At 39.0% G+C, this 18,192-nt stretch overlaps 1 protein-coding gene across 1 annotated transcript in view; it reads left to right on the top strand.

The window, feature by feature from the left end:
* Positions 1–18,192, top strand: part of arrdc1b (arrestin domain containing 1b) — a 65,219-nt gene that overhangs the window by 26,969 nt on the left and 20,058 nt on the right. Inside the window, exon 2 of the mRNA XM_055019436.1 lies at positions 12,474–12,584. Within this exon, the coding sequence (XP_054875411.1) occupies positions 12,474–12,584 (111 nt within the window). The remainder of the gene's footprint in view (positions 1–12,473; positions 12,585–18,192) is intronic.

Raw genomic sequence — 18,192 nt, forward strand, 5'->3', positions numbered from 1 at the left:
CTGAGCTGGCATGCTGCACAGTTTGCATTTACACCTGCCTCAATTCTTGGTCATTGGTCTCACTGTTCTGATCATGCTTGCAAGCATTTACACCTGCAATAATAATAATGCGAAAATCAACCATGGTCTCTGTTTACCGTGTCTTACCAGTGATAAGACGTTGTTGTTACGTGCTGGAGGTTGATGTTGACAGTGTCGGTGTCCGAGCTGGTACTGGTGCTGAAGCTGGTGCTGGAGAGGAGCCGCTGCTGGTGGTGGAGAGGAAGCAGGGGAGCTGGGGGCTCCGCGACGGAGGTGGAGTAGGCTTCGCATGTGGAAAGAGATTCTTGAACAGAAATAAACATTCACCCTAAGTACACGAAAAACACGACATTGTAACTTGTGAAAAAAACAAACCTGTACGACCACTAGCTTAGTTCGTCATGCAGACTGATGTATTAGCTTCTGAGAGCTAAACGTTAGAAACAGCAGCACGAAATACAAGCAGAGCACGGAGCTAGCGCTGATGGCTAACTAGCTAGCTTATTGTCTGCTACAGGAGACAACAACGTTACTTTCTAAATATACTTGTTTGCTTAAAAGAAGCTTGCCACCAATGGGATAAATGATGTAAAAGTTTCTTGAAGTCACAAAACACTCACCATTCTTGAACGTCTCCAATAATGCAGCAGCTGAGTCTCCCTCCTGTTGCTCGCCGGTGCGGTGCCAGTAAATAGCTTCCATTAAACCTCTTCCAACACCTCCTGGTTGACCCACGCCGGCCGCTGTGGTCCTTGGTGGACCAATAGTCATTTTTGAGCTTTTTCAGCTTCTCTCCACACTGCTTCTGTCCTCTTTATATACAGTCTACTGTATATGTGAGCGGCCATCCGCTCAGAGACCTCCTGATAAACTTTCTATGTCCAGCTCCCTCTGTATTCTTTGGTCCACCACCAAAGACAGAAAAGTCTCGACCTCTTCATTCACCCACGGTACAGGTCTGGCTATCATATTAAAATTATGAAGATAGAGAGGTCTGTGAAGAGCAATGCACACCGTCGCTGTTTAGTTTTTTTAATATGCCGGTTTTGTTTTCGTGCTGGAGTCGCTCTCGTGTGTCGTCACTCCCTGTCCAATCAGTGGCCTGCACTATGTAGACGTCACATCTCGGCTCACTTCATCTCGGTTGGAACCTCAGCCGAGAAGGTACGGAAAATCGTGCCTGATACCATGCACTAATCCATATGGAAACGCTCGCAAACAAAGACGAGCCGAGCCGCACCGCGCCGAGTAGGTGCTTGTGGAATCGCGGCTCTAGAGATATTTTGAAAACATAACATTATGCTGTCATTGTTTTTTAACCTTCTTGCAGCGGATTTTACAAACCAGTTAGCAGCTTACCATGAATACACCTCTTGACTTTGCACCACATCTGCTCTGCTACATGTGCTGCAGACAGCCAACCCACCAACTGAGCAACCAACTCACCAAGCAACCAGCCAACCAACCATCCAACCAGCCAGCCAGCCAGCCAAACAAACAACCAAACACCAAACAGCCAACCAATCCCAGCCTCCGAACCAACCAGCCAACCAACCAGCTAGCCAAACAACCAGCCAATCCCACCCTCCCAACCAACCAAACAGCCAAACAACCAATCAATCCCATCCTCCCAACCAACCAACATACCAACCAACCAACCAACCGGCTAGCCAAACAACCAACCAATCCCACCCTCCCATTCAACCAAACAACCAACCAATCCCTCCCTACCAACCAACCAACCAACCAACCAACCGTTACAGAGAGTATTCATTTCTGCATTACATTCTGTTAAAAAGAAAAGTTTCACATCTGCACATATCAGACATAAATATTAATATTGATGCTTCCGTGTAATAAATAATTAAGCAATAGCGGGAGTTGAATCATTTTGTTCTTAAGTAAGGAGCTGTTGTAAAAGTTCCAAGAAAATATAATTAGACAAAAGCTTTATAATCATAATCATATATAATTATGAAACTCAGAAAACATCCGCTCTAATCTCTAGTCTTGTAGACACACAACAAAACAAATTTCTCATCTTTATGCCTTGTCATTCTGTAGGAAATATAGCTGCAGAGTAATTTGCTCATTTAGCTTTAATTTAATTTCAGTTAATTCAAATGCCTTCAACCCTACAAAGGATAAAACAGAGTATAGAAAAACAATAGATTGAATAAAAAACTTCATCAGCACCATAAAAACAACAGTGAGAAGTATCATGATAGAATCCTGCATGTTTATGTGAAAAGCTCAACCTATAATACAATCTAAAATCATCCAGTCGTATCACACAGATACTGCTTTGTGGTTTTCATTCCTCCTCATTATGCTGGAATGTATAAATGACGTCCAGCGAGCCTTTTACTGCATGTGAGGAATGTTTGTCCAGTCAAGTAATTCAAACAGCCTTTTCTAATCTCACTCACACCCTTGACCCACTTCAGGGTGAAACTCTAGTCCAGTTCCTCCCTGCTCTGTTTTGTCTGAGATTCTGAGGGTTGTCCCGGTCTACTTTGTTCTTGTAAAGTCCAAACCTTAAACTTAACTCACTGAGGCTCCTTTGTGCTTCACACCGTCAGCTGAAACTGGACTCGGTGTAATCAGTGTAAATAAGGAACTGCCATTATCAGCCAGACGCCCCTGCATGCTTCCTCACCAGCCCCCGAGCTGACTAAGTTTCCCACATACTGACGCAACAGACAGCAAGCTCTGACTTGGTGTTTTTATCCCACAGCCTGCAGAAGTGTAGCATTTGCTTTTAAAGTTATATTTCTCTCTCTGCTTTGTATATGTAAATATAATTCTCTGTTAATGTCAATCGTGAAATTAGGCCGTTTCTTGTTTGAAAAACCTGATTGCAAAGCAAGGAAGAGTATTGCATAAGTGGTGCATGTTTTCTTAGGAAAGTACGCCCTGAAGGACAAAATTCCTGCACTGGGAGTAGGTGGAAACCAGAAGTGTCATCAGTAACTTATGGCCAAGAAAGTGTGAGGAACAAAAAAATATGTGACAACACAAAGACAGTACCGTAACCACAGAAAGTTTGTATTGAGGAAATGAAAAGTACTGATTTCTGATCGAATGTTATGTGTCTGATAAAGGAGAAGTCTTGTTTGTTCTCAAGCAGCCATATTTCTCCGTAATGTTTCTGCTGCGGCTGCAAAAGTCATTCTTACTTTGCATTTTCACCTTCGTTATAGCGCTTATGAGAAAACAAAAAGTGACATAAAACACTGTGTGAACTGTATCTCTTGGAGTTGTAAACATGCAGCTTTCCCTGAACATTTATTTTCAAGTCTGACTGAAAATGAACACAGAGATTAGCTATGTGGAACGTTTATTTTGCTAGCTGTATTTGGACTCTCCATCTGGGATACTTACAAACTAATCATTGACAGATACATCATATGATACTCATCCATGCATGCTGGTTTGTTTACACATGTGAAGATGACTTTCTGGAAAGTTAGCAGCTAAATGCAATGGACCATTTAGAGGACAGGTCATTTCAGATTGATAGTGGATCCTATTTAGTCTCCTGACGAGGATCTAATTGAAATGGAAGATGAGATGTAGGGGATGGAGGCAGAAGGAAGACAACGGGACGTCATAGTAGACAAAGTACCTGTGGAAATTTGTGGTCTTCCTCCGCTCACTGCCAACTAAGAAGGCAAACTGTTGCTGCAAAAGCGCTTCTTAAAGTCAGAAATTTATATATTCTTCATAGCCCCTTGCTATTGATTGAAGTAGGCAACACAGAATTGGTCTATTTTGGGTGGAAGAAGAATCACGACATGTTAAACATCCCGTTTTATGTGAATATGTGCAGAATTCTCAAGCAGAAAGCCTGATTTAACAAAAAAAAGTTGATAACTACTTTCATGATACCCTGTTATCTCTAACTGGGGCTTTAAATTCTGTCAGACCAGCTTACACAAAGAAAGCCTGGCTATGTCAAACTTTCTCTGGGTACAACTCTCTGTTGATGTCAGACTTGGAAACTCCACGTGTCAGTGAATGACAGTAATTCCAGCTGTAAAACTACAACTAAAGCTTTGATAAACCTCCCTAAAGCCAACTCAGAGAAAAGACCAAGAAACTACATGGTGTGTATCTTGTTGTCTTAATATTGCAATCCCTGAACTTACAGACACTAATCATTTTACCTGCTATCCAAGCTATCCACAACCATCCTCAGCTTGCAAATATCCTGGATGGAGATCCTTATTGGTGGTAGTAAAATAGATATAAAATATGTATTCTGGACAGCAAATTTATGTGTTCATGTAAGCATTCATCTGAAAATCTGCCCATCATGTTCACATATTTGTTTTGTGCAGCTCCTTCTCCCAACAACCCTACAAGGGAGGTGCAGAGTGCAAGTTTGGCGTGACAGTTAGCGCTTCAATAGCCACGTCAATGGGAAATAGTGTTGAAATGGTTAAAATTAGGGCAACTAAGCAATTGAAACCTGGAGGCGTATGAAAGGTGACCAATAAGCTGCCATATTGTGCTGAGGTTAAGGTTATGAGTTGCTGGGTTAGATCTGGTGGTTCAGGTGGTAGAGCGAGTTGTTAACTCATCACAAAGTTGGTGGTTTGATCCCCATTCTTGGGTAAGACAAGAAACCCAATGTGCTATCTTTGAGTACTACTGACGCTAGAAAGTGCCAACCATTTACCCCCACCAGATGGAGAAACCACACTCGTCATCAACACATGCCTTGTACATGTGCAAAATAATTTAAAAGTACATATGAAACATATGAATGGAGAAATGGCAATGAAAGAATTCTTGAATCAGTTGACCCGAGTTTCCCATGTGACAAACCTCCTCTGACTTCAGGTTCACAGGCTGGTGATTCATAACACACGACGGCATGAAACAGATAATAATGTGTGCTCGCCTTGCTGAGTGTATCCACTTCCTCACCATTAACACACCTTCCAGCGACACCCCGATACAACCTACATCAGAGAACGCTTTGATGCAATAAAACTCACGTTTAGGCAGCTGCACCCAGAAACACTATCGATTACTTTCCTGGATCCGTCTGCCTACACAGTGTTAAGCCGTGCCGTCTAATGAGTGGTAGCATCAAGATCGCCTCCGCCTACAGACACTCTCATTGAACTGTGGAGAAGACCTGGACAGACTCCAGCGCTGGCAACAAGTCCAGGCAGCTGCTGAGTCAGAGCATGTTGTGCTGCTGGCTTCGCCTCTCGCTGAGTGTCGGCTTCCGTCAGGCTGAGGTTTATTCTATGGAGAACTGGCCCCTGGTGTAGGTTCCTGTACTGGCAGTTCCTTGGTGGTTGTCAGCTTCCCAGAAACAAACTGAATCACGTCGAGCTGATTCTTTACACTTCTGAAATCTGTTAAGAAGAGCTACGCGGCATAGAGCATATCACCATGTTTATTTCCTGTTTAGATAGTGAGCCGCGTGACAATTTAATTGGCCCAGTGACTGATCCAGACAGTGACTGAAATTACATTTTTGTGGTTTTTGCGATAAGAATCTTGATGCTACACTGTAATTTTGCTGCGTTTTTCACTTTTCACACTGGACTTTTGTTACCTTGAGACCTCGTTTGATTCAGTAAATGTCCTCCTCATTGCATTAAACCCAGAAAGTTGTTGTTGTGACATGTTGTATTGTCCATGATTTACTGGTAGAGTTCCTCCCCATGATAATAAGTTGTCAGGTGTTTGCATATATACCGTTGTTTGATTCCCAGGAAACAAACTTGGAATCAAACATCCGTTTTAAGAGTGAGATTGTCATGCTTTGGTCATTGCAAACACAAACTCACTCTCTCCATCTCTTTTTCTATCTCTGTCTTATCAGTTGTCTGTAATCATAAAAGCCCTCCTTCGACATTCTTGAACTTGAATATTTTGGATATATAGGTAGTGACTTACTTTAAAAAACAATGTATTCCTTTAATTCATCCAGGAGGAGCACCTGTGTTATTTTAGAACACTACAAACTTTACAATTTCACAAAATCATCAAATATTTGCTGTTTTCACCTATGTAATCGCTGGTGGACCCTTTCTCAGTCAATTAAAGTCAGTGGAATTGGATGGTGAACGATGCAGAAAACGTTGAAGAGATTAATGCTGTATCCCGAATATTTGGAAATCTACTGCGACACAGAAGCGACATTCAGAGAGGACATAATTCAGATAATTATGGGAAGTTTACTGAGCTCAGCTACAAACACGATGACAGTCATCATTCATCATCATTTACCATTTATTGTGGAATTCCAATTAGATTTTACTTCTTTTTTGACCTCTTGGTCTCATAACTATTAAAAATATAATGTATGAGATCACATGACATTCCTGTCTAGATTAGGAGTCATTATTGGAGGCGTTTGCACTTAAATTGTTGAATTCTAATTGTATTTCTATGTTAAACTTACACAATTGGTTATGGGTAAATATTGGATCGTGACTTGAATTGTACTTCTTAAATCACTGTTTGTGTTTGCACGGCTTTAGAGATTGTGCTCTGATGTGTCTTGTGTCCAAAAAGATGTTCTCGACTGGTAGTATTTTTTATTTTTTAGCATTAATTATATCATTATTGCATAAATACCATACAATACGTTGTTGTTGTTGGAGCAGCTGGATTTCTGATGTATTTGCACTGAAAATGTTGTATAATGCTGTTTTTCATCACTCTGTTTTTGTGTATGCTCTAAATTTATATGTATATTGCGAATATACACAAAAACAGAGAGATGATTCAGCATTTTATTTCATTACCGCATAAATATCTTGTAGTATCTTACTTCTGCTACCTGTAGTTGTTGGAGCAGCTGGATTTATCTTCTGCATTTGCACTACAACATGTTGTAAAATGCTTTTTTCATCTCTCAGTCTTTAATTCTGTTGACATTATACATAGAAAATCAGAGTTTTAAATGCTTTCAATTTGAAAACAATAAAGAAAAGATGCAAACAAATTAAAAATAGACTATTTTGCCTGGCTTAGGTGGAAAAGTTGCTCAGTCATCTATTAGAAAATTCAATAAAGACTGTTAGAAGCTGATTATTGAAGTAAACAATTGCATATCGGTAATTTTTACTGCATCCTCTACTGTAGCCATGTTTTGGTTCTTCTCACTATTACTCTGTTCTACTCCAGAACAATCCAAAATACACAAAAACATTGTTCTTTTATCTGTCCTTTAAATGCTGATGATGATTTATGACTTTCTGTTTATTTTTTGCTGCCCTGTGAAGCACTTTGCAACCTAGATTCTGAAATGTGCTGTATAAATAAGGATTATTATTGATATAAATGTCACAAAATGCCATATTTTGTCCATTTTCTTCACATTCTAGTAGGTGATGAAACCAGAACTAGTTGGAGATACACTACCATTCAAAAGTTTGGGGTCACCTAGAAATGTCCATATTTTTGAAAGAAAGGGAATTTTTTTCAGTGAAGACAACATTAAATTAACCAGAAATCCAGTCTAGACATTGTTAATGTGGTAAATGACTATTCTAGCTGGAAACAGCTGATTTTTAATGGAATATCTCCATAGAGGTACAGAGGAACATTTCCAGCAACCATCACTCCTGTGTTCTAATGCTACATTTTGTTAGCTAATGGTGTTGAAAGGCTCATTGATGATTAGAAAACCCTTGTGCAGTTATGTTAGCTCGTGAATAAAAGTGTGAGTTTTTATGGAAAACATGAAATTGTCTGGGTGACCCTAAACTTTTGAACAGTAACGTACATCTGTCACTAAGTGTCCAGAATTCATGCCCTCTTTCAAAATAAAAATCCTACACTCAGTTCGTCAGACTCAGTTCCGGTCGTGTTCTTTTTTGAACACGAGGTTTTCAGCAGCAGAGCACGGCGACACATCATCTTTATGTCTGGATGTTCGTCTCATTAAACGTATCATCGCTCCTCGCGGTCCATCTGGCTCCATGTGTCTATGGAGAGCTCTGCCCATTATTCAGACAGACAGACAGACAGTCAGTCTCTGCCAAAGAGGCTCCTCTCTCATGACAACTATTCACTATTCAGCTGTACGGCAGCAGCTTTTCCTGCTGCTGCTGCTGCCGGGGATATTACACAGATTACCCCTGCACTGACCTTTCTCGGGCTGAACTCTTCACTTTTCCACTGCAGACAGCTGTAAACAGTGTCTAATTGCAGTAATGGCTCCTTTTTTCTGTCATGTTGGTTTGCTTTACACTCCTATTGTTGTGAAGTGTGATGACTCCAGAAGAATGTGTGTTAATGTGGAGCATAAAGGTATTATTCCTTTCCACGAATGAGGCAGATGGCTGCAGGAGCAGATTGCGGAGTTTAATTAATGACCAAATAAATGGACGTTGGTCTGAATGGCTGAAGGGCAACGCCTCGTTTGTGAGCTGCAGATTTAGTCTTTTTTTTTGTATTTACCGACAGCAAACGTCCCTCCTCTGAACCAAAACTATGCCAGCAGCCCCGCCGGTGTGGAGAGCTCAGCCATCTGCCACTGTGAGAGTGTGTTTGTGTGTTTTTGTGATGCCAGGACAGAATCGTGCACGACTGGGAGCCTGTGATTGGACAGAAATAGTCATGATAGCTTCAAGATCAGTTTGTGGGTTTTTTTGGGAACATGTTACTCATCAAACCAGAGTCATCAAATCATTTCTTTAGTACATTTTAAACTGACATGCATATAAAATGACAGCAGTTTATGAGGTAATTCATACAATTAGTCAAACAATGAACAAGCTGTTGAAGGAAATGTCTTTATATTGGGGCTACAAGTACATTTTTTTTTACCAGCGAAATCAAGTCTTTTTCAGTTGTTTCACACTCAGTTAATGTTGATTGGAGTTTATCAGCTTAGCACAAGATTATATCACATTATATGCAGCAGCACACCTCATAATATAAACTTAAATGTACCGTCCACGATAGAATGTTTATCATTATATCACCTATCATTTGTAATCTCATTATGTGAAATTTACTACAAGCTTCAACACTTTTAGGAGAGCTACCAAATCCTGGTTAATCCATGATTAAATCTGAACTCATGCCTAGTTTTTGAAGACACCAGGCAGTAAAAATAAAATTTTTTACCTTGTTAGCATGTCCACATGGCGTTTTTTTCTATTCTAGAAGGCGTATCATGAGCAAAATAAGCAGACATCCAGGGTTTCATTCGTAATAAAGGCCGACCAATATGTTTTCTGTTGCAGGGTAGATACCACTACTGATTATTAGTAGTTAAGGAGACTGATATTGGTCTATATTTGCAATAAAAATGTAAATTTTGGTGTCAAAATGTAAAACTTCAAGAGAAAACTTTGTTGAAATGGCTTTGTTTATTTAGGTTTTCCATATGTTTGATTAAACTTGACAGACTTTTACTCATAACATGCAACCAATTGAAGTTGGTGATTACAAATCTAAAGTCAAACCTTGTTAACTTGATGAATTGTACTGGGAATCCGTTACACAAAATCGGAAAAATGCGGAATACTGGATATGAAATGAGACCAAGTTGGAATCAATTCTGTCTTTTTAAGGCGGGATGGGATTATTTTAATGGAAAAAAACTTCTAAATATGTAACTTTGATACACAGAGACGAGTATTTAGGGGTTAAATGAACGAATTTCAGATCATTTAGGGTCATTTTGGACCATTTGAGATCATTTAGGATCATTTAGACAAGTTTTGAACCATTCTTGGGTGATTTTGGACAAGTTTTCAGTAACTTTGCTCCATTTTGGAATAATTTTGGACAAATTTTGCATGATATTTGAAAATGTTTAATAATCTGATTGAATTTTGAGTTCTTTTGAGTAATTGAGAATTTTTTTAACCATGAAACAAAACATATTTCCGTTTATAAAAATACAGTTTTTAGATGTGAATGCATTTTTTGCCTGTTTATTTTTTTAAACATTAACATGAAAAATTGTATGTTTTCTGTGATTTTTCCTGTAATTGTCAAACATAACAGGGAAAAGTCACAAAATGATCGTAATTTGTTAAAGAAGAACTATATTTAAAAAAACAAAACAATGTGCCGTGCTCAGTATTTTGTCCTTTTATCCCATAATTTCAAACTCTTAGTCTCGCGAAAACTCTTCTGTGAATCACTATAAGCTTTCTAATACTTACATTTAATAGCTTTTGCCATTTTATCTATGTGTACTGTATCTGTCCCTATCGCAGAAACCATAAATAAATAAATACCATGCAAAAAGTTGGTGTTAAATCCTCACAAGATTCACAATTTTAATGCGAGTTTTGTTGATTTGTTTTCTATTATTGGGATAATGATGTTTCTGTTGAGTCATTCACACATTCATGAAGTTTGGCTTTCTTTTAAAAAGGCAAAAAGATGTAGTGAGTGTGAAAGTAAAGCAAAGGAAGTAAGGCGACACTGCTGAGGTGAGACGGATCCGGAAACATTTACAACAATATTAGCCCTATTTGTCTCTCTGTCAGCTTATCCAGAGATAATACTGAGGCTGTGCCATCTTTCTGTTTAATTCTCTGGCTTCTGTCAACCAGTTTTATTGTTTGTGAGTGTTTGTGTTATCAGTGGGTTTTCATTTCCTTGCAGACAGATCAAGAGAGAGAGAGGCAGGTTGTGTTCATACTGCAGACCTGTGATGCTGGTTTCTGAAGTTCAGCTGAACATTCTTTTGTCGTTGTTGTTGTCGGACAGTTGACGTCAGTGTGAAGACTTTTGTGTTGAGTGAAGATGATATCATCCTCGTGATGTTTGAGTTGAGCCTGAGGACAAGATGGTAGGGATCGACTGATATGGGTTTTTATTGGTAATCAAGAAGGAACGATAACCAATATTTGGACCCGATATCCATTAAATGTAATGTTTTAGCAGCGTGTGATGACAGAGAACCTGATATTCACAACTAGGCTTCTTCATTAATAAGGGTGACTATAACTGAATATGTAAAATAGAAATAGGAGAGATTAAATTGGGATGTTCTTGACTGAGATTATTCTGTTTGTCTCCTGCTACTCTTCTCTAATTTCTTAATTTTTCACAGTTCTATGACTTTAATCGCCCACTAAGGTTCATATCTTAAAGCATTATTGATTATTGTTTTCCAGACTCTGTTTCAGGTTAATCTGTGGCTGCTTTCTAACTTAACCGCTAGCTGTTAGCATAGCATTAGCCACTATGAAAGAAGCTAATTTCCTGGTTTGTGTTTCTTGTTCAGTTTTTGCAGTTTGAGAGACATTTCTGAGAGCAGAGTGACGACAGACAGACAGAGTTGGCTGCATCAGAACTGAAGTAGTATATTTATTAATTGTCGGTCAGTAAAAATACCGATAGTGGCACTGATAATGCTGAAAAATTCCACGACAGTCAGTCTATCCCTACAAGATGGCATCGTTTCTTTAACTCTGAGCGGCTCCACAGGAGAACATGAACCTTTTCCTATCTACTGGATTCAGGTTCCGCCGAAGTAAAACAACCTGCTTCTTGCACAGATGCGTTCATGCGTTCTGCTGCAACATCAGACATCTTGATTTGACATCAGCTTTGTCTGATCTCTTGCGCCACAAACACGGCACAGAGCTGCATCCAAACCAGTCGAACCTGAAGCATCCACGCGTCTTTTGTTTACAATAACCTCCTCAGTGTCACCGCGGCTCACTAATAAGGTTGTTCCTCCTCTTCTCCATCTGTTGACACAAACACCATTCACAGCCTGTTCCGACAGATTATTTATCGCTGCAGCAGGATGCATGTAAACAAACGGCGGAGGCCCTCGATGATTTAGTGGGTGTCCCGCTTTGTGACTCATTCTTATGCTAATCAGCGTGTGTTGTGCTGCTCGTCTGCGCTTTTCTTGCTTTGATGCCCAAACCGACTGCAGTTAGACGAGGGAACTTTATACTTTTACAAATACAAGCAATGAGAATAATGAAAGTGGGTGAATGTTTGTTTTGAAGTTGTTTCTGTTGCTTGTTCGAGGCTGAAATAACAGAGGAGATTTCTGTCAATAAGTTTTAACACTTCACTGAAAGAAAACATGACAGCAATGTATTCTGAGAACAAACTTTAAACAGCAAGTTTTTATAAGCTTTTTGTATCTGCTTTCTTTTCTGATTGTTAGTTAAACAGTAGACCTCATGTCTGTGCAGCTTCATATTCAACCAAACAGATTTTTGTTTTTTGCTAATCGTCATATCCTCTTAGCAGAGATGAGCTGGAGGCTGCATTATGAAGCAAAAATAAATCACTTAGAGATTTTGGATCTTTATGCCTGTTGGTTGAACACGATAAGACATTTGGGCTGTGGGATTTTTCACTATTGTGTGACATTTTGTTTAACTCAAGATTCTTAGAAGTCAGTGTGAATGCCAGTAAACATATGAAGGACTGTTTGTTTCCAGGCAGCAGATTGACTCCTGTTTTGTCGCCTCTCTCTGCAGCCATCAAGGTGAACTGTCAGGGCTCATGTGGGATCTCCAACAAAATGAACGACACCTCGTGGACTCTGGAGGAGCAGTACTTCAACAGCACGCTGTCTGTTGCTGACAAAGGTGATGAAAAACTACGAGTTAAAGGAATCAAGGCGGCACCGGAATGCTGCACACTGTCAATAAGGAAAAACTCAGTGACATTAACTAAAAATAACCATTAAAACCATCAATGCAATTTCAGCTTTAGAACTGCACAGCTCTTTCTGTCAGAACATGGCATTCTTTTATAAAATTTATCGAATGTTCAGTGAACAAATGGAGCGTAGTGATTGGAAACAGTAAAGTTGCAGGTTCTGGTTGCTGCAACTGGTAGTGTTTACATCCTACATATTGAATACAACTGGTACAGGATCATCCCACCTCAATTCACCACATTTTTGAAACGTTCACGCTTGACCATCTCATATTTTTCAGATTTTTTTGTTCTGTGCATACATGTACTATTAAGTAAAATGTGTAAAATCTTTGGTCACAGATGTTTCTGACTTTTGAAAGAAAGTGGGGTCATTTAGATTTTTGCGCCATTTTCTTTGCACCAGTTTGTAGATGAATGTTTAAAGTGCCATAGCTTGAGAAATAATGTAGCCAGAAAGCTAAAATTTTGCAAGCTTGTTGATATCTACATCTGGTCTTCAATGTCTCAAACCTGCTTTGATAGAATAATACAAACCAGTTCGACGATGGTTCAAATTTGGTCAAAAGAATTAGTATTTTTTTAATTCTAATATTCCATAAAACCTTTATTTTAATATTGGCAATTAATGCAAAAACAGAAGAATTTATATGTCAGTCAGTCAGTCAGTTGTTAGGTTTACCTCTGACTGGCAAACTTAATGAAAAAAATATTGAAATAAAATTTTAATTGATTTTAATATGTGCAATTAATGCAAGAAAATTATTAACATTGAATTTAAATGTATATATATATTTTTTTTTTTTTTTACTCTATTTTTTTAAAGCTCCTATTGGTGCCAGTCACAGGGGAAAACAATAAATCTTCCTCTTAGGGTGAAAAATGATGTTTTTTTTGATTAGTTGAATATCTGAGTAGGCAGAAACATTACAATTTTTTGACCAAACTTGCACCATCATATAACTGATTTGTATTATTCTGTCAAAGCAGGGTTGTACAATTTAAGACCACATGAACATATTCATGAGTCTGCAACATTTCAGGTCTTTAGCTACATTATTTCTCAAGTTATGGCTCTTCAAACATTGTTCTAAAGATTGATGTGAAGAAAACGGCACTAAAATCAACATGACACCAACTTTTTTTTTTTAAATTTCTTTTTTTTGGCTTTATTTGATAGGTAAGTAGAGAGGCAGACAGGAAAGCAGGGTGAAGAATAGGGGAAGGACCTGCAGTAAAAGACCGTGGAATCAAACCCAGGCCACTGCGTCAGGGACTATAGCCCGTTTATGGGTCGCCCACTCAACCTGTTGAGCTGTCTGGGCGCCCAACCCCAACTTCTTTATAAATTTTTAACTCAAAAGCTGATGTTACCCGTGACCCCAAATTTTATATATGATCAGCTTAATCAATATTTACCACTTGACGATGGTCTAACCCAGCAAGCAAATCTGTAGCTGATAGCAACAACTGGTGTGCTTCCAAAATGTTCCTGATGGAAGTTGCACTCTAGAATTTTTGTTCCTGGAGTCTACATGACTTCTGTTATTGATTGAACCAACAAGCCAAAATGAAATGGTCTCATCCCCAAATGAACAATTTTTGTAATCAAAAGCGTGTCACACTTTTAGAAATATTGAGAACCATTAGCATGCACTTTTACTTTTTTAATCTTCCCTCATATTGGCACACGCAGAATAAACCAGAGGACGACAAATCCCTGTCAGTTGCATTAAAAATGAATATAGACCAATACTGCCTGAAACTTAGCTTGTCTACACCTGAAAAAGCAGTACTATGGGTCTCCACATTGAAGTACGTTGGCCGCTGATGTGCTATAAATGTAGGAAACAGATTTATTGCCCTCTTCTGAGACCACTTAAAGTCACATCCATGCCAGAACGACCCTGTATGATGGAGACTGAAGCCTCCCTGCCTTTCACCTCATTTGGTTTATGGGAAAATCTGCTGCAACAGGCTTAATCTCTCAACAGCAGCAGCAGCAGTGTTTCTTCAGCCGTGTAGTGATGAGTCAAAGCCTTAGTCGGTCAGAGGACCAGTCCCCTGCAGTGATGTTCCAGCCAGCCTCTCTGCACGCCGCCTCTTCTAGATGAGACGGAGTTTATTAGTGACATCCAGGAGCATCAAATGAGAAGGTTGAACATGCTCCGCAGAGGACAGGTTTCATTTTTTTAACTCGGTGTGTTTGTTCCACTCAGCTGTGGAGATGAGAGCTTACTGGACCTTTTGTTGTGAGCGAGGTCTTCCATCTTTTGTATGTGCTGCCGATAACGCTCCACAGCCAGAAGGTGAAATGTGCTATGCATGCATGAAATCTGCTGTAAATGCAAATCACACCTCGGAAGTTAATGGCAGTCATTGGAGCATATAATCTGCACCGGTTAAACCACCACAAGGCAGTTCAATGTTTAACTCTCAGGACTTCATTCTCCAACACGTGGTGTAAACATCAGTCTACATACTGTATACTGGTGGAAAGTACACTTACTCTGCTTACATATAAAGGTCCATGTACATGTCTTCATTATATGCTGCTTTTTACTTTTTATTCATTATAATCCACATGGAAATATCACACTATTTACTTTATAGTCTACACTTACGTCATAATTTGTAGTTAACTTGAATATTACAAATATTCATTAAAAATATGGTGTATTACTGAAGATTAAACTAGCCAACTGCTTGGAAAATACTTAAGATTTGCTTAAATTAGCCCAAATAGTCATTGCTCTTGCATCATAATGCTAAAATATATTATAAAATCAATGTTTTTTCCCACAAGAAGAAGAGTTTTTGGCAGAAGTCACCCCCTGCATGAAATAAATAGGGCAAAATTAACACAAAGGGAGATTTTTACAGCAATTTTTACAAGCAAAACTATGTACCATACAAATAACTTGGAAGACACCATAAGTGATATATAAAAATGATCAAAATATTCACATAATTTCAAGTACAACCTTGAGTACAGGAATTTTCAGAATCAGAAATACTTTATTGATCTCCAAGGGGGAAATTGCTTTAAATTTTAATCTCCTGTTGTGACTTTTCTAGGTAAAGGATGAAAATACTTGTTGCACCTCTGTGCAGAGTAAACCTGAATGCTGCGTGAACTGTATTTTAATTGAAAAACACCACAAAATGCTATTAAAATTAATTTACTCCAAACAAAACTGTCAGCAGTAGATAACAGAAATTGTTTCTGGACATTTCAGTGTCCATTGAGGTGAAACTCAATTTCACCTCTGAACGTTACATGATGAGGAAGATAGACGGTTAACGTGAATTCCTCAGTACCTAAAACCAAAATATCCACATCTGTAGACACTGCTAGTTATAAAGGAAACATCTCACAGTGGACGTGTCAATAAACTACAATATATAGATTTAATTCCACTTATTTACAGAATAGTTATGCTTTTTTCATTGTGATTATCTGTTAGAAATCTATGTTTCATCCTGTATTCTTATTACGAAACTAAAACAGTTTGAAACGTTGCATCTTTCGACATGATGAGAGTGAAATCATCATGACTATTATTGTATCAACTGTCAAACTGGGTGTGTCAGGAAAGTGAAAAACCACAAAGAAGCACCACATTGCTTAAAATGAACCAACAGGCACAAACTTGAACACACTCGCTGAAGACAGGAATATGCAGACCTGTTAGCAAACTAATTTAGGAGCTTCTGTGTGATTAGCAAAACTATTTACAAGAGAAAATATACAATATCTTATCTCTAGGGATATTAGATGGTAAACTGCAATGTAGGTCAACTTAAAGAAATAGTCTTTCCAGGACATGTTTCCTCAAACAGTTGGTCATAAAAGGTTATAAAATCTCAACATACAGTCTATTGAAGTATTTACACCCTTTTAAGTTCTCTCATTTTATTGCTTTTCAACACTGAATCACTGTCAGTGTAATTTGGCTTGTTTGAAAAGAATTTATACCAAAAAAAAAAGAGTCTTTTATGCCAAAATGAAGACAGATTTCTAGAAAGTGGTGTCAATTAAAGGGAATTCTAAAATGTAAAATTAAAGCTGCTAGCAACGTTGGTTGGGTCCTCGCATTGTTGCTGGTCAACGAATGCAAGCATGTCCACCAGGTGGCGCTGCGACTGAGAGTGTATTTCGGCGTATGGATGTGATGAGGGCACGGCTCTGGTCACGTATGTAAAGTTTCAGGCAGATTGGAGCATGTACAGGGGATTTACACAGAATTTCCTGTGTCATGGCGAACTAAAATAAGGTCACTTCTAAGTGAAACTTTTGAATGGTAGTGTATGTTCAGGCAACTTAAAGCACTTATGGTTCCGTTTAGGAAAAGACGATGGTCATGTTGGTTGGTGGTTTATGTTTTTATTCATATTTAACCCAATCACAATCTTTCCCGGTTGTTGATTTAACCCCTAAAAACTCATCTTTTTGTATCATTTAGAAGTTTTTTCCATGATAATAATCCCTCTGTATTAAAGTGGCTCAATTGTAACTCTATAACATTGATTTCTCTATGTCAGGAGTGAATTCTGTGGTTCCAGTGGGTTGCAGGGTGGGACCTACCTAGATCAGGCAACAACCTATTATGAAAAATAAATAAGTTGTTCAAATGAAATAAAGATTCAGCTCCTTTTCCGAGGAGTGACCGTTGGGGATGTCCCAATTAAACATCTTTTTTGTGATTCTCTGATTGGACATCTTCACCAGTCTAGAAAGAAAAAACTTCATCACATTTTCAAACCGCAGAGTGGCAGATCTTTGAATCAATAGTAAAACTTATTCCCCGCCTCACTACCCACACAGTGTTGTGTAAAACACCAGGCACACTCCAAACGGAGGAGGACATAAATAATTCATGACACACCCTCTCTCTCTCTCTCTCGCTCTCCTTTATCTCTGCCATTTTTTCCGTATCCCATTCTCTTCCGAAAATGGGCTGCTTTGCCCCCAAGGGCCGAGCGACACCGGGGGAGCGAGACAGGAAGGGTGATGGAAGATCACCACGAACACACTCCAACACACACTCGACACAAACACACACTCAACACAAAGCAAGCGGCGCTGGCTGTGGCTGACTGATAATGTGGTATGCCACAGATGCTTGACGGTTGGAGGAGTGAAGCCTGGTGATGTCAGCGTCGGCTCTTCATCCTGTCACTGCTCTCAGTTAATGACCTTCAGGAAACAAGGATCTCCCTCCTACTGCTGCAGAGTTACTGTGGTTCCAGACGGGTTTTAGAAATCGAGCGTTTTACATTTAGACCACACTCAAGACAGAACCACTTAGCATTTACAATGCTTCGCATTATTCAGTGGTAACACTCACAGCTCTGCCCAACAATATTTTTATGCAGATGAATTTGCAAAACAAAAGCATTTTTTTTTCAGTAGAACCATTTCAGTGCGGTCGACTTTCAGTCAGCTATAAGAGCACAGACCTTGGACTTGCTATACCCTCTTGCAGGCAGCTGTAAAGACCACAGATGTACACTGATCAGCCACAACATTAA

Source organism: Amphiprion ocellaris, chromosome 17 (assembly GCF_022539595.1).
Source record: "Amphiprion ocellaris isolate individual 3 ecotype Okinawa chromosome 17, ASM2253959v1, whole genome shotgun sequence".
Taxonomy (NCBI): domain Eukaryota; kingdom Metazoa; phylum Chordata; class Actinopteri; family Pomacentridae; genus Amphiprion; species Amphiprion ocellaris.